The sequence below is a fragment of the Apus apus genome, chromosome 3 (assembly GCF_020740795.1).
Source record: "Apus apus isolate bApuApu2 chromosome 3, bApuApu2.pri.cur, whole genome shotgun sequence".
Classification (NCBI taxonomy): Eukaryota; Metazoa; Chordata; class Aves; order Apodiformes; family Apodidae; genus Apus; species Apus apus.
The window spans coordinates 81,224,185-81,249,725 of record NC_067284.1 but is presented as its reverse complement, the minus strand read 5'-3'; the positions used below and the strand labels follow the sequence as shown (position 1 = coordinate 81,249,725).

General features: G+C 38.0%; 1 protein-coding gene across 6 annotated transcripts in view; it reads right to left on the bottom strand.

Moving 5' to 3' along the window:
- Positions 1 to 25,541, bottom strand: part of SMYD3 (SET and MYND domain containing 3) — a 398,374-nt gene that overhangs the window by 104,104 nt on the left and 268,729 nt on the right. Inside the window, exon 1 of one of the 6 annotated variants that reach the window (XM_051614038.1) lies at positions 6,624 to 6,642. The exons of 2 other annotated variants lie outside the window; for them this stretch is intronic. Coding sequence is in view for 1 of the 4 variants with exons in the window: in XM_051614034.1 (XP_051469994.1) it covers positions 2,026 to 2,034 (9 nt within the window). In the remaining 3 variants the exon portion in view is untranslated. 3 more of the 6 variants (XM_051614035.1, XM_051614034.1, XM_051614037.1) reach the window with 3 other exon arrangements.

Genomic DNA, 25,541 nt, shown 5'->3' with positions numbered 1-25,541 from the left:
TCAAATGTTTTACAGAAGCATAAAATCCATGACTGAAATGGGATTCCTGGCTTTACACTTCCCTGTGGCACAGGTCAATGGTGCCGTGCTGCAGTAGAGCTGCAGGCACAATGTTGGTCATGTTTTGCCAGTTAAGGGGCCATGTAATATTTCACATCTTCTGTCTTGGCTGCTTGATGCTGTGAAATCAGCTGGTAGCTTCTCTGGCACATTTTCAGTCTGCATTTGCCTTTTTCCATTTGCACAGATTACTGCATGGCTGTTAACTGCCGTCACTCATCATATAGAAAACAATTAAGCAACACAAGAAGGAGGGAAAGAAATCTCAGCAGCCAAAATAATAAAAAAGCACCAGAACACTGCTAAAAGCTCAACAATGAATCAGGAAGGGAAATGCATGAAGAATCGGTGACAAGAGCAACCAAACTCACATAGAGAGGCTGCATAGGCCACTTACCCACTTGCTGTAGGGCATCCACCATCCCGACGCCTGCAGCCTGCCTTGGTAGGGGTGATTTTGGCTCTCAGCACCTTCAGCACAGCCAGTGAAGGGGTGCTGGCTGCAGGGAATGGCTTGCCCGTGCCCTGCCAGGTGAGAGGGCCAAGTGGCAGCAGTGGGGGGCTGCCACGTCTTCCCCCTCAAACCCGGGTGACTGTGCCAGACCAGGAAGGCACCTAGGAAGGTACCCAGCACTAAACTTGCCACGCCCCAAATTTAATGCAAACCCCACCATGGCTCGTATGCTTTTCACATACCCCGTTAACGTTCTCAAAACACATACTGAGAGCTGAAAAGCTGGGTAGGCTCCTGGTTCGTAAGCATGTCCAGAACTGGTGCTGCCCCAGTGTTCCCCCAGGCTGCAGCGTCTTGCCCCAAAAAGGCCTGGGCGGGCCCCAACCCCGGGGAGGTGCCGGCCCACGCAGCGCCATGTGCTATCACTTGCTTTCTTCAGTGAATGGGATTATGGCAAAATGCTGCCATGACAGGATTACAGTCCTGAAGACATAATCATTACAGATACAGCCTGACAGCAAACACTTGAAGTCCCTCCCCAGCCTCCATGTCAGAGGAATACTCTCAAAATACTGAAGAAAGAAGGCTTAGTGGAAAACTAGTGCATAAACTCTTACCTCCAAAACTCATGTCACAAGAAAACCATTAAGATTCTGGACAAAAAAAAAAAAAGTGACAGGATCTAAAAGGCTGTCTTTCCCATTCTGCTTCTCCCATGAGGAAATAGCCCTCAACAGTCAAAGTTTTGCTGTGACAGAGGAAAAACAATTTGTCATCAAGTGTGCATTTTCCAAAATTATGGGTCGCTCTGCAGTTTCTGTCTCCTATACAAGTTGTCTATAATGAATTTAAAAAAAAAAAGTATTTTTTTAGTCTGGAAAGTGAGAAGGCTAAAGCATGTTGGGCATATATAAATTTATATAGGAAAACAATACACGTGGGAAAGTAATGTATATAGGCAAACATTCGCTGCTATTCATTTTCAGTGAACAAATAATATGAGCTGTTTTTCTTGGAGTCATTGAAAGTGCACAATATAATTTATGTTACTTGCCACTTTAGGAGGAACAGTTTGGGATGAATGGCAACTTATTTCCATAGGTTGTTTTCACAGTAGGCTCTAACTACAGAGTCTTAATTCAAATCCGTAGGCAAAGTTTTAAAAACCATGAGAAAAATACACAGTCTGTTTTGGCTTCAGATGACAGACCCATTCGTTCATTTTTACATTGTATCTCAAAAGTAATTTCAACAAATTTCTGGTGTTCTGAAACTTTTGTAGGTGCTTTTACAGGTAGGCATACTGTTGTCAAAGCATGCCATATTGCCTTCTGGGAATAATGCCAAATGTACAAGGTGTTTTTCAGGAAAATAAGGCAATACTTGTATATTTCTGTTGCATTGTGCTTCACACAAGTCATAGTCTCACTGGAAATACGTCTTTTTCTTTCTAGGTGAGGTCCGTAAGCCTCAATAACACCACCAAATAAAAGAAAACTACAAATACTTGCATGATTCATGCTGCTTTCAGGAACACTCCCTCAGTCTTAATACAAGACATAGTTGAAAACTCTGTAGATGCCGTGAGTTTAAAAGAGTGCAAAGGCACTTACATTAGCAGACCAGAAGCTTCATTCTCAAGCAAGTTAAATTTTAACAAAAGCAGTCATTTGAGTTAGATGGCACAGGGTACCTGACCATTTGTTTACCCAGACATTATCTCTACTGGAAATTAAAACTGAAAGCAGCTGTGGCTTAGACAAATCAAAGGAGAATATCCTTCATGGGAAGGAGAAAATGGGTTTGACATGGAACACTTTACAGATAATCTAGACATTACATTTAACTGATGGTTTATCGGAAAATGCCATATTGCAGAATCTAAGAATTTTACAGAAATGCCAGTCTCATACAACTGTTGCTGTAATACTGGAGAGCAATAACCTGTATGAGATTTTTGGAAGTTTTCTGAATTCTTTTCCAGGAATTTCCTATGTATAAGAAAATTCTTAGAATGAAGTTTCATTATCAATTGATATGAGTCAGGCACTTGAAGCTCAACCAGCTGCATCACTATAAAGCACATCCAACATCATGAGTAAAGCAATCATCATAAAACTAAAATAAATGTTTCTAGCAGTGTTGATAAACAGACTGCATATCATGCTATTGGACTAATTTGATTTCTCAGTTACACTAATAAGCAGAAGACCCCTGCACTAGTGTAGCCATACTTATAATTATTAGGCCCATCCACCTTCTGAGTTCCAGTTTCTCAAATGTGCTTCTCAGCACTGTTCAAGCAGATTTCACAGTACTGTTACAGTTTATAACAGTGAAGGATCCATCAGATAGTGATGAAAATGTAACATAATTAGGGAGGAAGGTGGTTGCTTTCTTTGTTATGTTAAACATTCTACCTAGGCCCAACTAATTTGCTGAATTCTTTTTGTCTGAGATTCACTCTCATTTCTTTTTGACAGGAATCTCTGTTAAGGTTAGAATGAATTAAACATTATAACAAGAAAAAAAATGGCAATAAGAACATTAATTGGTAATGACAGCAGATGCTTGATAGCATCCTTTTTTAATGTACAGAAGTACATTTGTCAAAACATGAATTCTTTGCCCTAAGAACATTAAAACATAAAACCAACCAATTCTTACATAGACTTTAAGAAATTTCATCAAACTCATAATATAAAAATGTAGAAGATTTATCACAGAAGCCCTTGACCTCCAAGACAGCTTTTCAAACCAGTTAACTTTCTGTTTTGAAGTAGAACAATTTGCTTATGTTTATCTCAGACTGTGTGGGTGGATGAATGAAATAGTGTCTGTGAATCTCTCACAAAGATATGAGGTCTCTGTTCTGAACCTAACAGCATTTCTTGTTTTTTAAACCAACATGCCTAATGAATGACATAGTTTTGATAATAATTTTAAATATTCAAAAGAATGTGCATAATTATTTTCTAAAAATAAGCCAGATACAATCTCTGTCTAGGTTTTTAAACTGTCTAGCTGGAGCCCTACTTTGGCAGCATGCACTGTAGGATCTGAGCACTTCCTGATTATTAGTCTGTGCTCTCTGTTCTGGATGCCCGACTCGTCCCAAAAGCTCCCCCAACCACCACACGTCTGTTTATGGTCCCATTATGAAAATCTCTTTCTTCCAATGGGAACTCTGTGACTTTGCAGTGTATCACAGATCTCCAAGAAAACATGGCGCCTGTGCCAATCTATGTGTCTCACATTGGATAAAGGAATCTTAAGTGAGCATTCTGGCCCATGCCTGGCTCTTCCTTCTAAAACGCACCAGAATTATATGTATATAGAGCCAGTTAGCAGGGAACAACAAAGCTTCTGAGACTTCCCAAGAAAATTCCCCTGTCTTTTGGTTGCTTCCTCATTTATTCTATCATGTTACTTACTAAATATAGAGATGTCAACATTTAAGACTATTTACTTCAGCAAACACAGAAAGCTCAAAGGCACTAGAGAGGGTACAGAGGCCACACTGTCCCTAAGGACAGAATGTTCAATGTCCGTGCCAGAGCAACGAGGCTGGCTGGTATGCTGCCATGCACCTGCACGGGAAACAGAATCTAAACTCAGCAGCAGCCTCCAGTGCCATAAACACATGCCTGACCAAAATTCAATTTCTGAAATGTCTAAGAGTCAAGTGTGTGACCTTGTGATGAATCTGAATTTTACATAGCTTGTAAGCAGCGTCAGACTTCATTGTGAAAAAATAAAATTACCTTGGTATTTAAAAGAACAGATTGTAAGGTATGGTCAGACAATCACGCACTGCATAGTGACTTAAATTAGCATTAAATTAGCCAGAGTTTACCTGTCATGAAATTGAAACATGTAACACTCAGTTACTGTATCTCAGCTCCAGGGGGGTAACTTCTTGAGACATGCTAACTTAATCATTTACAATCATCTACTCACAATTCTAATTCACCTGACATTGCTTCAACAAATAGATTGCACAGGCTGTAAATGACCTGCAGGTATATTATTGTATTATTTAAAATTTTAATAATGCAAATTAGGACAAGCCCTTGGCTATACACTCAGTCACAAATCATTATTCTAGTGGTGCAGAGTGTAGAATACGTAACATACAAATAGGGCTTCCTGAAACTATGACACATCAGTAGAAATATACCAGCTACTGCCCTCCTGAGATTTTTGTTTTGTAACATCACATAAGAAAATAAATAAAAAAGGCAGCAAATACAGAGAGCAATAAATACAGCGAGTGAGAGAAAAGACATGGTGCTGTTTGGCTGCAGTGCTCACTAATTCTTGCAGTAAAGGAAGAGTAACTGTGAATTTAAGCACTGATTTTCAGATCTTTTCCTTGGAACGTACTTCCTCTGTGGCTTTGGGCAAATCACCCTCTTTATGACCCAGAGCCCTGCATCTATATAGAAATAGTCTGATCCAACTCTACTGCTCTGTATCCCATTTTCCTTTGTTTTCTCCCTGTCCTGTGAGGATTACAATACCATTTCATAAGAATGTGATGCGACAAGCTCAGACTCTCGTTCGCTACAATTTGCCCTAATGTCACACCCTGTTTTCTGCAGTAAGTAAACCCAGAGTCAAGCTACAGCCTTTGAATGTACTACGAGCTACATACTTTTGGATTGTAAAATCTAGGTAGTAGCATATTGTGTGACAATATTTCTCTTAAAATTCTCTTAAAAGGGGCCGTGAATACTTGCTGCAATTTCACATGCTTGAAACCAGGAGAAATGAGGGGTTCCTTCATTTATATGAACACAGAAATGTAATCAGGAAATGTCTGGGTAAGAAGTGCCAGATTTGCATTCCTACAAGAAGTTGCTTACTGATGTGTGTCAAATGTGCCCCAACAAAACTAGTTCAAGTAATCAGAAGTAAATTCTGTCTTTAAGGATCATTTTGTCCTTGGTCTTTACTGCAACCAAAAGAAGTAGGGAAGAATACAGTAGTACCAGCTAACACAGGCAGGTGTCCAGTACTTCCATGACTACTGTCATTCTGTCTTTAGTATCTGGGCTGTAGTATTCAAAACCACCATGTGTTGGCATTGGCATTAGAAGGCCAAACATTATGCTTGGGCTCTGCACAGGCTGAAAGGAGTCACAAAAAACCTGTTAGTTTGCCGGTCAGCCCAGAACTAGGCAAAACCTATCAGATGTCCTGCATCCTATGATGCAGAAAACCAACACATTTTCAGCATTAGAACACTGGAGAAACACATTCTCTGTGCCCAGAACATTAGCACAATTTATAAGCCACAAGTGTCTGACACAAAGCTCGTGGCACTCAGTGGAAAAACTCCCACTGACTTCAAAGTCCTTTGATCCAGTTTTTTTCATATACAAGCTGGAGAGCTAATGATTTGCAGAAAATGAAGAAACAGGATACACTTTCATAACATTATTTAATCAGTTCTTTGGCAGAATAACATCTGCTCTCTAAAAAAAGGAATTTTCTCACTCCCATTCGTAAATACTTTTTGTCTAATTTGTGTTTATGAACATTATATTCTAATAGTAATCACCTTTGTAAAAACCAGATTATAATCCATTAAGTATTCACTACGTTATTAGAAAGCATTTCCACTAGTGCTGTTAAGACTGTTTTCTTAACAGTTTTGTTTGTTTCTTAAGATACAAAACAAAAAAATTACTGAAAAAACCCCACCTTTTCTGGGTTAAAACAATCTTCAACAGTACCCCAGGGCAGTATTAAAATAATAAACTGAACTAAGCCAAAAACATACTCAGTTACCTGCATATTCGTAATTACCATTTTATTCTAGTCTGGAAAATCATTCAAAGGCATTTTTCACTACAGAGAAGGAGCATTAGGATGTCCAAGACAACTGTCTGTGTTTTAATAGGAGAGATAAGGCCCATTAAGAGGCCCATCTCTGCCATCACTTTCTGCTCTCTATCAACACTGAGACTAGCACAACCATACATCATTCATTTGCTCTCCACAAAAGTTGCAAGCGGAGTGGTGCCAGGTGGTGCTATGTGCTCAGCATCACAGGAAAATGCTAGTTTTAGAAATGTTCATGACTGATGAAGTTCAGACCTACCTTGCTTTATTACAGTGTTGATTATCAAGTTTTAGATTCTTGAATTGACTGCGCATGGCAAGATAGTCACCAAGGAAAGACAAGAGAACTCAGTCAATAAAGTTTACAAATTGCAAACTGGAGGTGAAATCACGTTTATCTTCTGAATGATGCTGCAGGGTTTTCTCAGTCTTGCTCTGTTTGCCTCCCATTTGAATTTTAACTGATCAGCTATTGTGCCAGGACTCCCCAGCCTCATCCCTACATTAGGAATAACCCTTCCAGCTTGCAGACTGTCCTTCACCAGCCACCTCAACCATTAACAGTGGCACAAAGAGTCCTTGCTCTTCCTGCTCTACCTCGGGGCACACATTTGTGACCATTTCCTCCTGTGAAGAATAGCTCCTCAAGGATTAAATTGCACTTTATTGTGCCATAGGTACATTGAGAGAAAGGATGTATGAGACAGGTGTTCAGTTGTGGCATCACCTGGACTGGAAATTCTAAGTGCTACCAATTAAAATATGAAGGATGTACTTATTTATTGAATAGTTATGAAATCAGTCTATCTGATAAAAGTACCTGTTTTGGAAGAACTTCTGTCCTTTTTTCATTCAGCTCCATAGGGAGAATACAGAATGTTAACTGGATGACTCACCTATGCTAATGTGTATCCTGAAGCATTAGGCACTGACATTTATTTAACTGCAGGTTTTTTTTCCTGGTGTTCTGGTTGATTGAAAATGGCCCTCAGTGACTCAGAATTTAAGGTACATAACTGCCAAATGGCTATATACTTATTAAGGAAATCAGATCGCAGACACAAGAGAGCGCAGAGCCATATAGTCCCTGAACCTGTGCGGTAAAGGCCTTAAGGTGGGCTGACCCCAGAGAGCAATGAAGTATCCAGCCAGCACTCACTCCCTGCCACTGCCTCAGTGGGATGAGGAAGAGAAAAAGCAGGAAAATGTGTGGGTTGAGATATAGTCAGTTTAATAACTGACGGAAAGAGAAAATTAAAAAAAAGTGATGCAAACACAGTCCCTCACAATCTCACCAAGCAAACCAATGCCCAGCCAGGCACCAAGCAGCTGCTACCTTGGAAGGCACGCTACCTCCCCACCCCCACCCTAGAGAGAGAGGTATTTTATGGCATGGAATATTCCTTTGGATGATTCAGGTCAGCAGTCCCAGCTGTGTCCCCCCCCCCCCCCGTCTGCTCACTAGGAGAGGGCAAAGTACAAAAAAAAAAAGCCTTGGGGCTGTGCAAGCCTATTGAGCAAGAGCCAGAAAATGGGTGTGTTATCAACACAGTTTTAGTCACAAATCCAAAACACAGCACCATAGGGGCTGCTATGAAGAAAGTTAACTCCAACCCAGCCAGACCCAGTATGGTCCAGTAAATCTGTAACTATTCTGTGTCCTGACAAACCAAGAAGTGCCATCCTCTCTGTTTCCTAGTGCTCGCTGTTCTTCTCTTCCACAGTTACTTTTACTCAAGTTAAATGGATCACAGCTAAACTCTAGAAACCTGGCATCTCTGTTGCTCTCCCATGCCATTCCTGCCTTCTTAGTATTGCAAGGACACACCATTATCATCATTATTTTCCCTTTCCGTGTGAGATAACGGCTCACACTCACAGTGCTACAAATGATCCTCCACATCTGTGGGAGCTGAGATATGCTAAGAGTGTATAATTGAAGCAAATGAAGCTTTTCCATTTTGCACCACTGCTAAAGTAACAGCCATACCATGCATAAACAGCTTATACCTTAGAGCTTGATAGCTTCTTTAAATATAACAACTTCCACAGACTCATACAGGAGCCATTAAATTATTTGTTTCCAACTGGTTATATCCAACCACACACATTTATTAAATATCTATTTTGCACATACAGCTACTTAAAATAATTTTAGTTTTATAAAGTGAATTTCAGCAGACAAATATATTCACAAAATTCACCCTGGATATAATTCCACTGATATCAGAAAAGTTAGAGAAGGCAAGTTTGGCCCAGTATATTTTATTAAGGGTTAAATCAAGACAATGGATGATTACTACTTTCTTCTGTAGTCTTTGCAAAGCATTAGCTATTTTATTCTGTTATTGCCTGCCTCTTTTATCAAATATTAAATATTTTCTCTTGTACCCTCCCTGTGCCTGCCTCCTACACCACACAAAACCTTTGCTGTTTTCTAGCTTTCTTTCTGGCAAGATTGAAAACATATCTTCAACGTTCTAAATCAATGGCAAATCTTCTTTGTAGACTTTCCTGGTTTTGTTATATTTTTCTGTAATTCTTCCCAGCTGGCAGGGACTACATGATCATTTCTTACTTCAGTTGTCTCGTAGACATATTTTGTCCTTAAAGCTTTCAATGATGATCTGCTTATTCTTATTTCTTAAAACTTTTAATCTCTTTGCTATCATTAGTTTTAAAGTCTCAAATTAATTTTCTTAGGAAAGAGGAAATGAATCTGTCTGACTCTCATCCACTTAGAAGGCAAATACAACATTCAGCTGATCTATGAAAGCTTTGGATTTCAGATCCTTCACTCTGCCCATAAAAGGCCAAAAACTCAAATGGTAACATTTTTTAGTTAACATTTCACGCATTAGAAAGCACCAACATTAACAGCAATCCAGCCAGTGATCTGTGTCAAGCTAGAGTACGCACAGCATGCTTGAAATCCAACATCTTCAGATATTTGTGAGTGCCATTTAGTTGGCTCTGCATGAAGATCTGAGCTGTTGGAGGCATGTGTAGCACAGCAAGACTAAGATCTGGAGTATACAAGTATGTCACAGTCTAGAGCTGGAATTGCAAGTGCAGGTTGAAGCTATTAAAAATCATTGTGCTAAAAAAATTCTAGCCACATAAAGAACAAAAATTTTAAAGCAATTGGCATATATTTTATCAAAAATCATCTGCTCTGGGGCACCTCTCAGCCTTCAAGGAAAAGATGCAGAATTGCACGACCAATGATGAAGTTAGCAGAGTCCCTTTTGGAAAGGTTTTGATGGCCATGGATAAATTCTCATGTGTTTGTACTCTTAAATCCAGATAGTATGTCTTCTCAAAAGATAAAGTTTTAATTCAGCTTGAAATCATCAGTCTTAATGAAAGAGTTGGGATTGGAATGTTGTGATCAGTGTATCATAAAAAGAAAGACCAGAGTATCACACCAAGTATTCTGATTTTAAGAATGAAAAAGAGAAAACCTTAACCTCTTTTCCAGCTTTGGCAATTGCCACAAAATTAAATCTGTAAACTTCAGATGAAACCTTTTACTATGTAGCTTCATGCCACTGTATAGTACAGTTCCAGTCACATCTCTGCAGTCTTTGCACATCAGAGATCTGTGCTTTATAATAAACACAGCCTGGAAAGTTCACCTGGATTAAATTCTGCTATCCATTCATCAAAGCTCCTTTGTTTATTTCCTTTGCCTTTGTCACATAAAGTGTCTCAAGCAATCAACATTAAAAATTGCACATTTGACATAAGAATATATGTCCTCTACAGTAAGAAAGATAAATATAACAGCAAGGGTTTGTAGGAAAGAGGTAGTATCTTTTATGAGTGATTGATATTAGAGAAAAAAACAGATAAGCTTTTGATCATTTTTCTAATTATATCAGATGGTCTAACAAATGACTGCTACAACCTCTAAATTCTTTCTTTTGACATTCATGGCTACAACAGAGTTCCTAAACCCAGTATCTCTCATGGCACTGCGTGGTAATCACAGCTCAACACTGCAGTGACAGTCTCATATTCTCCTCCTGATATTGAGATATATATACTTAGTTGCAGGATATTGAGTTGCAGAATACCACAGTCAGGTGCAGAACTAACATGAGCTAAATTCTGCTCTTGCTTAGCCCAGCTTTTAATCACATTGCTGTGATTTGTGTGAAACTTACAGAGTGGAAACACATCTCATATTTTTAGGGTATTTCTGGACGTTTTATGGAATGTATGTATCAACTTTAATAGTCACAGATGAAATTTTGTTTCAAAAGGATTCCACCATTCTGAGACATATTTTAGTTTTCTGATTTGCTATTTCATACATAAAGACTTTACAGACTTCATTACAACTTCTGCATACAACCTCTTGATATGTTATTTAAGAAGTATAAAATGACCTACCATCTGTGCATAATCTTCCATGCAAAAGGATTTTAAAATTCATATGATATTCATGTATTTCACATGTCTATTGCTTCATGCTGAAATCTGTTCAATGAGAACTTATTAGAGCAGCAGATCAACTAATGTTGCATAGGCTCCTTTATCACAAAGAATTGTCACACTGCATGTCTGGCCTGGCTAAGGGGACAAACTGCCCTTGAAAAGAAGGCATTTCTCTATTCCTGTTCCTTCCTTTCATCTCTCCATTATACTATTACTTGCACACTTCTAGTGGCTTACATCATAAACCTTCTCTTCCCCATGAGAAGTAACATGAGCCAAATTCTGCCTCTAAGAAGCAGTGTCGTCACACTCTGCCACTTACTCCTCTTTACAAAAACATTAGTTTCATTTTCAATATAGTTAGTTTGTACATCTTTTCACCTGACATATTTGGGCATTACTCTTTTTCTTGGGAAAAAAGCACTCAGGTATGATAACACTCACAAAAACAGTAAAAAGGAATGCCATTTAGGAAGTAACATTCAGTAACAAGTTATTATTTGCATTATTAACATGTAATACAGAATTTATACTCAAAGCTCCTAGTGAACTAGAATTGATGAGTCTAGCAACACGCATATTTACAATGAGTACATCTCATGAAATGTATGATTTATAGAGTTGAGTTGCAATACTCGAGATGATGTAAACAGGAAAAAGCCAGCCAAGCTAGAAGGAATGTGCTAATTAAAGAATACAAGTGAAATGCAATTTAAAAGCAGCCAGATTAGGAGAAGGGAAAATCATGGCCCCAAACAGGAAGGAGAGAGCGTACCCCTGCCTAGATTTGCATATCATATCCCAGGGCCCAGCCACAGCTAGTAGGGGAGGGAAAAACTGATCCTTCGCATCTCTATTTAGGGCAGGTCCCCAGGCAGCCTTCCTATTGAAAAAGATCTAGGAAGGAAGTTGAAAAGAAGGATAGCAAAAAGAACAAAAGAGAGAAAATGAGGGAGCAGAGCTCAGAGCAGAAGCTGCTCCAAGGAAAGGATGGTTTCTCAGCAGCTCTGTCCACAGATACAGTCCAAGGACAACCAAAGTAATTGCAGCCAAAATAAAGACAGGGTGACTAAAGAAGAGGGCAAGTAGCAAGATCAGAGTCCGAGTAGCGGCATCATCGTATTCCAAATAGGTTAAATTTTTAAGCAAAGCAAAGTTTGTAAGTAAAACTATTGCCTTTCATCTGAACAACAATACAGTGTGGAGGGGGGAAATAAAGACAAGGTCTTGCCTATACCAGCCCTTCTTCAGATGAAGTGCTGAGGTGTGGCGCTCCAGGGCAGTGTCCGAGGAAGGACAGTGCCCTCAATTCTGGCACCTGAATGAGGTGTTGCAAATAATACACAGAATTAAATCACAAGTATATTTGAACACATGCCTTTTTTTTTCCTTCTCCTTTGTGTAACATTTTTTCCCTCATTCTGTAATTCAATACTTATCCTAAACTTGACTCATTATTTTCTTTAACTTTTAGCAATGAGTAACTTCCAAATAACCTTACAGACAGGGTACTCTCTGATCCTGAGGAAACAACCATTCTTCTTACACTAATCATAAGTACACTTTAATTTCCAACACCTATTTTATGGTTGTGAGTGGGTGAAATGTGTCCTTCCCTTAAACTGTAAAAAAAACAAACCACAGGGAATTTAAGGGACACATGGGTATGGAAGGCGGCTTTGGAAAAAATTTACGTGCCTTCCACAAGCAACAAAATCTGGGAAGATGGCCTTTACCCATACCAACACCCATAGATACGGAAACAGGTCTAGATCATGGTGGCATAGTCCAAAGTCTCCCAGAGTGTGTGGTGAACGTACTGACCTAGGGGACATTGAGTTGAGTCCTTAAATTGGATCCCATGTGGGAAACCGCAGACAAATCCATGAAGCAAAATAGACTGATATTGCTTGCAGTTTAGATCTGAAATAACTCTGGTGATTTCCATGGTTTTAAGTTGCAAATGCTCCTTGGTATTCAGATCACTGGCTTTTCTCAAACCCAGTCTGCCAATAGTGGAAATGAAGCCTAAAGAGGAAGTACTTAAAATAATTAATAATTGTTATGGGCTGGGTTTAATTTAACATGGCCTTAAACATTATCTGTGGTCTTGGAATATTTTTCTGAGGTTTACTGGAAATTTATGAACCACGGGAAAGACATATCAATAATGGAAGGAACAGACAAAACCAAAGTGTTTTAAAACTGCAGAATCATAAGGAGTATTTTTGGTTTTGCTTTGTTTTAAAGAACCTCAATCAGAGTTTTTTCTTATTTTGTCCAAACTCTGAAGCCTAAAAAGAATTACAGACAGGAAAAATAGAAGTAATTAATGCTTTTGGCTTCTTATAACTCTGTAAAGATCTAAATTAGTGAAGGTCTTAAAATCTAGTACTTCAGCAAAGGGAATAATCAAATAACTACTCTGCTCTTCCCTTATGGTATCTGTATTGTTAAATGGTCTCCAAATAACATAAAAGAGATGATTTTTCAACTGTTGAAGAGAAGAGTTTTTCACTTTTACTTTAGCTTAAAGCTAAAATTATGTCCCATAAACTTAATACCAAGTTCTTAGTCAATCTTTTCACATTTTCGCCATTAATTATTTCTGTTATGCCACTGGAAAAAACAAAGACATAGGCCCAAATCAGTGTCCCCAAGTGTTTGTTAATGAACTCTGAGGGGACCAAACAGCCATAATTGTCTTTCATAACTGGAAACCTTCCTTCTAAATTTGTTCTTTGTCTGCACATCACATCTTTGTACAGCTTAATGTTGCTTTTATCGCTTTATTGCTTTTGTTACTTTTTCATGTGGGAAATGTTTTGATTAGATAAAATATACCTTCAGAGAATCTTCCTTATCTTTGACAATAGCTATTTCTGCATTTACAGCAATAATGCAATCCCCATGATCCTCAAGTTGTGGAATTTGCTCATTATTTTATCACAGTACCTTCACTAACAGTTAGTGTCCTCTAAATACATAGCCAGCTTAGCAAATATAATGACTGTATTATTACCATGTAGCAGTGAGTTGTAAAGTTTGTGCCTAAAATAGAAAACTTGACCAAAATCCCAATTTCAGTAACAGAATGCATAGTTATGGCAAGGCTAAGGACACTCTTTAGTGACCTCCAGCATTTCATCTGGATCTGTGACTATCACAGTGTTTCTTGACCAAGATTTTTATTTAAATGTTTCCCAGGAATGCTCTAAGCAAGCAAGGAGGCAGACTCCTTGTAACAGTTGCCTAGCATAGCCCACCTCAGGTTCTTTCACACCATATCTAAGCAAAGCAATTGGCTTGCAACTCACACAGGCACAATGAAGCAAGTCGGATTAATTTCAGCGATTAATGTTCAATTCAGTTCAATCCCAATAGCAACCAAAGCAGCTGAACTGCAGTGCAGGCCAGCTGGCTGAGTACAGGTGAGATTGTACAGCCTGAACTGGGCTATATGCTATGACACTTTTACTGCTTGAGTCCACCTGAGCAACTTCACAGGTGCAATGCAATCATCTCAGCTATGTGTAAATACATTATAAAGAAAACTTTATGTTATACAGGCATAAGGCGGGTCCAGGATGCTTACTCAACAACCTTAAATGACAGGCAAGTAGGATTTTCTCAAGGCAGGAGGACTTCCAGACAGAGTATAAATGTGATCTGGTAAAACACTTATGTTTCTCTTTCCTGAAAAGAAGTACCTGCCTAGCATATATTGTAGCTGTGAGCTGAATCTAAACACCTGTATAGACCTATCTGTCACATAAATACATTCCTTTGCTTGCGTACTAATTCCCAAATTACATATTATACTTGCTCTTTGCCAGACTAGGTGTGGGTGAATTACACTGCTTTAACTTTCTACCAACACAAGCCTCTGCTAAGAATCCTACAAACAGCAGCCATCATGTTGAATTCAGTCCCCCTTGTATCATATGTGGCTTTTTTCAAATACAAAAGTTATCTGCGAGTGTACTGAGAAATAACACAGAATAGACATAGGTCAAAATCTGAAGCTGAAGTAACTGAACTCTAGTAGAGGAAATTACTTTCAGAGAAGATCAGGAAAATGATCCTAAATGCTCCAAGAAAGGGCTATCTTAGTTTCTTCCTGTAAAGTATATGCCAAATTGTAATCACTAATCTGCTAATCAACATAATCCAGAAAATCTATAGCATGCCATGTAATTCTTAAACTTTCATTTAAGTTAAAACAGAAAACAAATGAGCACATACATAAAGATCTGTTGTGACATCTTTGGATGAAATTGTGGCTCCATTTAATTTTATGCAAGGTTTGTCATTGACTCAATAATGTCAGCAGGCACTGCTTTCACATAAAAGACTAAACTTTCAGAATAAGGGTGAAGGGACTGGCTTTGAAAGCAAAGTTAGGATTTGTTGTTGCTTTCATTCCTCTCCCTCCAAAAGAAAAGAGAAATCAATATTGGTTAATACAATGTTTATATTTCTGTCAGCCTGTTTTAAATCTAAAATGACAAGGGTTGTTTTAACATTGCAAATGTTTCTTTCCTCCGTAGAACTGTATGTAGATCAAGGTTTGACAGAAAAAAAGCATAACCCTATAGGGAAACTGAAAAATATTTAAAGTATTTTTTCATCATTTTTGAACACATGGAGTTTATTGCATAGATTTATTACTATTAATTCATGATGTATGCACTCACACATTTTCTTTACTATTGCATCTGTGCCAACTTTTTTCTAGTGAACTTCACCTCACTTCTACTCTGTAGTTAATCAACATGTGCATCAAGTCCAAAAGGCAATGATAAGGACTGCAGGAAACTCTCTTTGCTAGGTGTTAACTGGCTTTCATAGAGTTAATCATATCTTTCTCTGCTGGATAACATTCTTTGTTGAGACAATTCATTGAGTCCACTGCCAAGAGATGTTTCTTGGGAGTGATCTGAGGAATGAGCCGTTGGAAAGGAGGCAGACGTGACCTTGTTTTGCCCGCACACAATAGTCCCTGAACAAATCCTCAAAGCTCCCCACCTGTTCCTGGGGAGAACGAAGAAGACTGAGTTGAGACTAATCATAAAAAAGCACATTGAAAACCAAGTGAAAGTGACAACAATTCCTTTTCCCCTTTTTTTGGTTTTGATGCTTCCTCTTAAGTCTTTTTGTGCAAATGCAGGAGCATCCAAATACTGATTTTATGCACTGCAGAAATAATACTAGGCAGTATGACAGAAACCAGGCAATATGAGCAGAAAGGATTTTTGATTCCATAAAGCAGCAGTATGATTCAATCAAGCAAAGAGGTACCATTTACCATTAAATAAATTAAGCCCAAAAGTAACACAGGCCAAAGTTTGATCAAATTACAGGATGAGTCATACATAAAATATCAGGTTCGTGCTTCCAGTGGCAGCTGTGCACAACTATGGCCTTTTTTTATTATTATTTTAATCCTCTTTTTATTTTCAAATTTATCTTACTTTTAAAATTAATTCTATTTTAAAATTTATTAATGTATCGCTGGAGCCACTGCAATTATATTACTGAAAATTACCACAAATTCACATAGTAAGTAATACCTGCATGCACATGTGCTTCCCTTTTCTAACATGCTCTTTCACCCAGCTTGTCTGCTAGTGTAGAGCAAGTGCATAGCTCTACTGAATCACTGAAACAAGGCTGATTTATACCAGCTGGGGATTTCACCTTTCTTGTTTTCATGAAGTCAAACAGTATCTCATAGAGCTGTACGGATCTCTTATACAGGTATGTAACAGAAAATGTAGAAAGCTCTAAGATGGCTGAACATTTCCTCAGAGTGCTGACACTTCCTTCCTGCTCATTTCACTTGTAAGACAAAAATAAGTCTCCGATGACTTGACCGCTTCGAAAAGAAAAATCTTTACTGAGATCTGCTAATCAGGTCAAACTGCAGAAGTAAATTTATTGTTACGATCCTCTGAAAACAATGAATAATTTCTTACCCAAAGGCCTGAGGATAAATTCTGAAACAAATACTCCCTGGTTTACATCAGGAAGTCACTGTACCCATTTGATTTAATGTTGCTGGACACACATCACTGTCTAGTGAAGAACTAGTATGTGGTTTCTTTTGTTACCTCTACAAATTGTACGACCATTTGCTACAATATAAATCATCAGTCTTTTAGGGCATCTGCCAATGGCATATCTAGGCTCCAGGTCATCTGTATGACCACAAAGATAAGTATGTAAAAACAGTGAGTATTTAACAAACTTATATAAAATCAATATCTTGCTAAATAAGATTAGACATTGCATGGACATGCAGGTGTGCAGAGCTCTGATGAGACAATGTCAATACTTTGGGCATGTTGCCAATGATTATTCAAACACCATCCCTAAAATGGATTTTCTTCTTGAAAAAGAACAATAGAATGTTTCCAGAAATGAAGCAAAGTGCACAGTGCTGTCTTTTTAGGCAGAAGTAGGAAAATATTAAAATATCTTATTTAGTCAACTAAAAAAGGAGACCTCTACCATAAAAATGTACTTTACATGATGGAGCAAATCATGTCATCCAGAAACACACTGACTCTTGCAGAGGCCTCAGCTATGACAAGTGGATAGTTTTGCCTCTTGAAATGTGATTTATAAGAAATGCTGTGTTTGACAGGCTGTTATAACGTCTTGATTCTACTAAATGCAAGTCAGAAGTTCTGTATAAATTATTAGCATTCTTTCTTGATTGGAAACTACACAGTCATCTGTCCTTGCTGTTACTCAAAAAAGAAGACAGGGTAGTAATTCAAAAAGTCCTGGACTGGCAAGTGTTTGATAGGGATGAATACCAGTGTATCAAAAGACAAGTACAGAAAAAGAGCAGATGGTTTTGTGGTCAAACTACTGATAGGAACTGCTGGGACACAGGCAAACCTCATTTCTGCATCAGGTCACCAGTGACTACTATCTGTCTCAAGGAAATATCTTGTTTCTAGGATGCTGAGTTGTGTCTGCAAAGCAAAATTGTTGCTGTACCGTTGTTAAAACTCCCACACAAATTATTTAAGTACAAGAACTATCAAAGAAAAATCATTAGCATTAAAGGAAGCCACTACCTAGAGTAACATATAATGTGCATATTTCACAATTCACATGATTGAACACATTATTGGCTTGCAAGGATTCACCTTCCACATTTCTCAGTCTCAATTCTATCAAAAAATACAGTCTCACTGCACTAATAATGAATCTTACTTGCACCAAACAACCACTTCTAACACCAAGAAACAAAGAAGCTAAATTATTCTTTTATAGAGATACCTGCATAAAGTTGATGAAATTATAATCACATATTTCTTTCCTGTCTCAGTTCATGCTGTAGACAGGCTGCATGTGACCATTACCCCCTTTCTAATTTATTTACTTTTAAAGCCGTATATCTAAGCACTGAAATGTGGATTCTAAACAAAGTGTTACAATCCTGATGTTTGTTTGAGACTGGACATATTTCATAGACAACAAACTGGCAGAGATTATCATTGTGAATGCAGACATTTCACATACTTGCCTGGGTCCAAAGACAAATTGTGATAGTCAGACTAGACCATTTGCTATGCCATGTTCTTTAAACATATAAAACCACATGCATCCCTAAAACTGCAGCTAGCTTAGCTGTAATACAGTTTTCCTTCAAGTAATGTAAAACTTTAAAAGAGATACGGAAACACTATTTACTTCCAGTACACTCAATTGCTGGCCCAGAGAGAGACCTGTTTTCACTAAGCTCCTTATATGCTTAAAATATGAAGCTTTTAAAAGGTGGATTTGTTGATAGAAAGCCAGTCAGTAACAGTGAGCAAAGTGAAGTACTGCAAAACTGTTTTCTAATGGACATTATGCCACATGTGTGGCAAATCAGATTTCTATGCAGTCTGTACAAGAAGCCAAAAAAATGTGAGAGAGAACCATGCTTTAGAGTTCTTCCATTCTGAAAACCAGTAACTAACTTTTCAAAATCTGTACACATCCTTCTAACCCTTAAAATTACTATACACCAAGTTCACAGCAACTTTTTTTAACTGAAAAGGAGTATAAGAAGAATAAAACTTCTAGTGGACTCTTAGCTGAAATCTGAACTATGAATCACATCTGTAATATCTGTAGTTTCCCTGAAACTCATTCCCCCTTTCACTTGCATAACACTCTTATACTGTGCTTACTTGTACACATGTGAACATCTGAATATATACCTCTAATAGAATTACTTACTAGTTGCAATTTCCAAGTTCACAGTTGTTGTTTTTTGATCTCTTTATAGAGGGTTGGTAAAAAGGAGACTGAAAAGAATCCCAAATGAGGAAAGTAAAAAGGAAATACCAGTGAATGGGGCCTCCTGTTATTACACAGGAGATCAGATAAGCTGGAGGATAGCTAAGATTGCAGTTTTATAGCCTACAAAAAGCTCAGCATCATCACTGTGTACACAGCTCTTTGAATCTTCAAGGAATGATTTCATGGCCTTCACCAGGAGGTTTAGATTGGACATTAGGAAGCATTCCTTTACCAAGAGGGTGGTCAAACACTGGAACCAACTTCCTAGAAAGTTGGTTGATAACCCAAGCCTGTCAGTGTTAAAGAGCCATTTGGACAATGCCCTTAATAACATGCTTTATCTTTTGGTCGGCCCTGAATTGGTCAGGTGATTATTTCAGGTCCCTTCCAACTGAAATTATTCTATTCTATTCTATTCTATTCTATTCTATTCTATTCTATTCTATTCTATTCTATTCTATTCTATTCTATTCTATTCTAATTCTATTCCATTCCATTCCATTCCTATTCCTATTCCTAGTCTCTCTTTTATCTAACCATCAGTAAAAAAGCGGGGGGTCTATCTCAGGTTCTAGCTCTTTTTTTAATTTACTTGTGCTAATATCTTTTGAGGGGATCACAGCTGAGGAAATTCTGGTAATATCACACTAAAAAACTGGGGCTTCACAGCATGAAACCTGATGCAGTGGGAATCCTATGAAGATAAGTATTTAAAAATAACAGAGAGTTGTGAATGAAAGTTTTAATGTTCTCTCTTTTGTCAGCAGTTATGCAGATCACCTTCTGCTCTACCACAAATATTGATTTATATTAATCGTGGAAACTTCATGGCTTGCAGGCATGAAAGAAAATCAATGCAGTAATGTTCTTGTTGGTTTTCTGCTAGTAGCACATTTGCATGACGGAAGAGGCCACACAATGAAGCCCTTTGGTGAGTCTGGAGGTAACGAGTTGAGGAACGTGAGAGCAAAAGTGCTGGTGGTGAATGGAAAGTAAATCTTTTAACAGCCCTAACACAAATATGCTTTGAATGCTGATTTCGTTCTTGCATCTCAGAAGACTATATTTAGCATTCCCTATAAGAGAACAGCTCCAGGAGCCACATTTCTAGTAGGCATTTAGTACCTTACACTTCAGGATTATTACTCAGGTGCTACAGAGAGATCTCCTCTCATACTCTCCATACACAAAAATTGCCATAGTGAAGCTTACTTGTTCAATATTAACAGTGCATTTTATCCATACATACTTCTCTGTAAAATAATAAGTGTAGTACTGTTGTGTGACTTCATGACTAATGTAACAATGTGTTCTTTAAAATAAAAACAGCCATGACCACATGACACATGACCTGTGTCAGAAAAGTGAGGATACTGGATGAACCAGTACTTGTGTGTCACTGGAACTTACACAGTAGCATCTGCAGCATGAAAACCAAAGCACGATTGCAAGTTGAATCGTATATCTAGTATGAGACTAAGAAAGAATTATGCATACATTTGTGCTGTGTGAGGTGCTGACTCCTTAGGCTGCTCTGTGTCCTGAAATGCATAAAGCCAGTGGAGTCAGTGGAGATAATCCTTTTTATGTTTGCAATGAATTTTCATGCAGAACTTTTTCTACTGAATTGTGATTCACTGCTGTACAAGCTTAACCTATTTTTGCCTTAAATAAGTATTATTATGCTGTGTAATTCTGTAATGGAGTGTGTAATAAAGAAGATTATAAAAAGCCATGCAATTAACTCCTTAGAGTGTTCCAAAATTTCCTTTACATATAAGAAATATTTTTGGAAGTCAGATTTCTTTTTGTATTGCACCAGGAAGGCAGAAGGAGATGCAGGAACTCAGCTGCAGTTTTACTAACTAGCAAATTAACTATGTGGTCAGTAGTTTGCATTTGTAACAAATGAAAGCAGAATCTCATTCTTACTACCAGAAGAGAACATAACAAAAGTAATAGTATACATTAGTAGCATTTCAAGACATCATAAAATGGCTCAAGTTTTAAGAAACTAACTTCCAGCATTAATGAATGCACATGAATTTCAGCCCTAACAGTTTATATTTAGTTTTCAAGGTTGTCAGATTGTCTTTTAACACAACAGTCCAAAAGGAAAACCAAAATTAACATCACATAATTAATATTGGTTTAAATCTTTTTCTGCTATAGAACCTACTCCACAAATGAACTACTTTCAGTAGTGCATTCCTCTCTTGATAAAATGTTAAGATTTGCAAGGAAAGGAAGAGGTTCAATGTAAAATCTGCCATCTGTAAGCACTGGAGCCTGATGGGAGCTATAGTTCCAGTGACTGTCACCTCACCTTCTCCTGTCACCTACAAAGTCTGCGCTCAGACTCTCACTCTCTTTACAAATTCAGAAATGTCTCTGTGCCCCAGGAGAACTGGGGAGGAGGCAGCGCAGGAGGAGTGAAGGACAAGGGAGCAGCACCCCCAGCCACAGACTGTGCGAGGCACCAGGCCAGCACACACCAGCCATGCAGACCTCAAAATAGCCTGAAATGAGACTTCGCAAGTCAGCGAATGGAAATGTTTTTGTTATGTTTGATACAAACTCAAACAGAATGTTTCCTTTTGATTTCCATGGCAGAATATTTGCATCCGAAGGCTCTGAGAGGGAGCTGAGGTTATTGCACTTGGTGACCAGAGGATACATGGAACGAGGTTTTCCAGCATACTGCATCTCCTAGAATTCAGCAGGCATGTGTTTCCTATCATGCAGGGTCAGTCCTGCAAGAACTTCAGCTCCGCACAGCAGCTGTAAATCCTTCACAACTAAATTCTTTGCTTATGTAATTCAATCCAGTTCTACTGAAGTTAATAAAGCTGCAGAAATTTACAGCAGCAGATAATTCGGCCCAGAAAGAACGAACTGCTAATTAGTAAGACCAAGGGTTGGCATAACAATCTCAGCCAGCTTCAGCTTTGGTATTAAGTAAAGAATATCTCCATTTATCTCATTTGTTCCTGCCATAAATGTATTTAGGAGAATTCTACCTGACACATAAGAATTTCTTTCCTCAAATTACTACATCATGCATCAGAGTAATTTGAACACTTACTTTCTTTCAATAATTCAGACAATTATGTTTAAGAAATTAGACCAATCTTACATAAAGTAGCTTTTCTCTATTTATTATGTGACAGATACTGTATTGCTCATGGGTAACCAGAGTCTGTCACATTGGAAAATTCAATGAATAATATGTCATATATTATGCATGCATGTACAGTTCAGCATAGTCAAATATAGCCAAACAGTTAATAGAACAAATGAAGAATGCATAATTGAAGTGCTAAATCTGAGAACTCAAAGCTGAATTGACTAGCAGAGAATTACACATCTTCCAGAAAAACACCCATTGTAAAGTAATCTTAGTGCACTCAACCAACCTACAGACTTTTTAAAACAATCAAGTATTGCTATTAGAAATTTTTTACAATTTTAATAGCAATAAATCCCCATGAAATTAGTTATTGCTTACCATAGCTACAGCATTAAGCTTTTGAAGCAAACCTAAAAAAATTCTAGCTAGTGTTAATGATCAATTTCAAAAGAGATTACTCCTTACTTTATATTCTATAGAGTAGTAGCCTTAAGACAGGACCATTTTGATGCAAACTGCATCTGAACATGAACAGCCTGTATTGGAATGAACCAGGTTAATCTAAACTCAGTAGTTAGTGTAAATAAGAGAAGCATGATGACTATTTAGATGTGTTGGTTTTGGATGACAAGAAAAAAATATTTTTGTTTTACATTAAAAAGATTATGCTTTCTAAAATATTGTTAAACCTATCTATTGTCAGACTTTTGCAGTGTGTTTGCTTAGTTGTCTTCTTAATGTGACCTAGTCAACCTGGACATAAGGGAACATGGGATATTTTTATTTTCAAGACAGACATTTGCCATTTAGGAGACTCCCTGAATGAGTTACTGAGTATTTACAAATAAGGGCCACTAGCTTCTATTACAAAAACAACAACAAAAACACTATCTACAGCATCTATCCATTCTATATAATATTTCATGAGTCAACGTAGCTACAGTATTAAATGCAAACTTCAGAGTCTGATCAACACATGCAAGATCATTTTAAATACATTGCTGGTGGTTTTATATGTGGTTCAAATAAAATTAAATGAAAAGGGCTTGACACTGTTCCAGTCTTGTAGTCTTGTTAATTGCAAAGGAGCTGCTGGACATTTTTTTTTATTCCAAATCAGGCACAGGAACTGTCTTTTAGGATTTCAGGTAGTAAAGCTCTATCAAAAGTGGGTCTTTTATAGAAAAGGGTTTCTCTAGCACCTCCAAGAACTAAGCAGCTCCTGTCACAAGAGAAGTGCAAGGGAAAAGGAAGAAGGTTATAGGCAGCTTCCAAGCCAACTTCAGCAAGCAAAGACATTCCCTCAAGTTCAAATAAATTAAGCAGTCTCTAGCATCTTCTTCATACTCTACTTCATGCAATTACGTCAGGAAGATGAGCACAGGATGTCTGTTTATGCTTACAGCAGCAAAATCCCTGGAAAAGAGGTAGAAATTGTCTCTCCAAGGCAGAAAGGAGGGCTGGTTAGCGAAAGGCAGTGGAGCCCTACAACGTGGTCATCTCAATGCAACCATTCCAGCCCAGAGCTGGAGCCGCAGTTTGGTGACACTAGCCAGTGCCTCCCAGCCACTCTCTTCTTCCTTAGTAGGGTTGAAGAGATGGTTTTAGAATATGGCAGGAGCTGTCTTCTGCAGAAAACCAGGTGCTCCCTAAAGCAGAAGCACAAGTGGCATTTGCTCCAAACCTGATTTCAGGCTCATTTGAGATTGAAATGCAGTACAAATATCAAAGTATTTGTCATATATAAATTTACTAAAATAAAACCCTCAACAAAATCTTGTGCAATCCCCTGGTTAATCAAAACTGCTAAAGGGCTTGAAGTATTAACAGCCGCATCTTGAAAATCATCTTTGTTCACATTTCTTACTTGGTTTTGTGCATAGTTAATATGAGTAAAATCTCAAACCAGGAGGCTAACTGTTCCCAAACAAGCAGAATTTTGGCTCCAGATCTGAACTTTGTGATTGGCCTTGCCTCCCAACTGGCTTAAGCCCAAGCCACCATTACCAAGCACCCCAAACTGTGATATGGATGAGAACACGTGTGGGAAACTTGGCTCTTACGCACACATAACTCTGCAGTTGTCATCACTTCCCGCTTCACAGTCTTGGCTGCAAATTTGAATGAAACCCAGTGGTGCCGCAGTCCTGTCCTCCCCCTCTTTGTAATTGTCCTTTTTTCTCCCCACTTTGAAATGTTTTTGCATACAATGCCAACCAAAAGCCCTCAAAGCTGGAACGCTTACTGTCACTTAGGCTGTGTAAGGGAGGCAGACTTCTATTGGAAACATTCCTTCCCTTCCTTTTAATTTTTGCTGCTCCCACGCTGTTGTTGGCAGCTTTAGATTCATATCAGAAGGAAAGCATGTAAAATGTATGCAGATAGGCAGTGGTCCTGTAAGGCACTTTGTGTGCACAAATATCTGCAGCTGTGCACTGCTTCTCATCTGCAGGAGACTACATATGGTCCCTGAGATCAGAACACATCAAATCCCTGTTATTAAATGCATGTGTCTTTAAAGCAATGAGTCTTAAATCCTGTTAAGAGACTCCAATGATAATAAGAAAAATAAATTATATTTGCCCCCAGCAGAAGGGAAATTACTATTCCATTCTCTCTGTTCAGGCCATACGAGCACAGAAATGCAACAACATAAAAGACTAATAAGGCCTAAAGCAAGATTTCTTAAAAATACTAAAGCACAATTAGCATTGCCATCAGATTTACAATTTTTTCCTCTCTATAGTTCTTATATGGCTTCACATTCTTGGTAGGCAGCAAGAACTGGCAGCTAGAAGCAAAAACCAGGTGCATTCAGATTCCTACAGGATGTACAATTTTAACAGTAACTATGAAGAGCTGGGAACAAATTAACAGGCAGGTTTTTCATCTCCAAGCACATTCATATTGACTTCAACTATCTTACTGAAACCAATCCTTATAAACTAAGCAGCACAATAAAGGAGAATCTAAGTGATCATTAAGGAAGTACTATATGCAAATGAGACTAGCTGATGCAAAGATCCACTTTGCCTTCATTCCCTGAACTCATGCTGTAAATGAAGAAAAAAACAAGAAGTAGATATATGGAAAAGCCAATGGAAAGCAACACTTTCTTACAATTATTATTTTTCTTTCTTACATATGAATTGAGACAGAACTCCATGCTGACCTTTGAAATAAATGCCTAGAAAGTAGAGCATATTTGCCATTAATTTAGGAAATGTAACGTAAGACAAGAGACTTAGGAAGGCTTACACTAATAATTCACAGTAAATACTGCATTCCAGTCAAGAA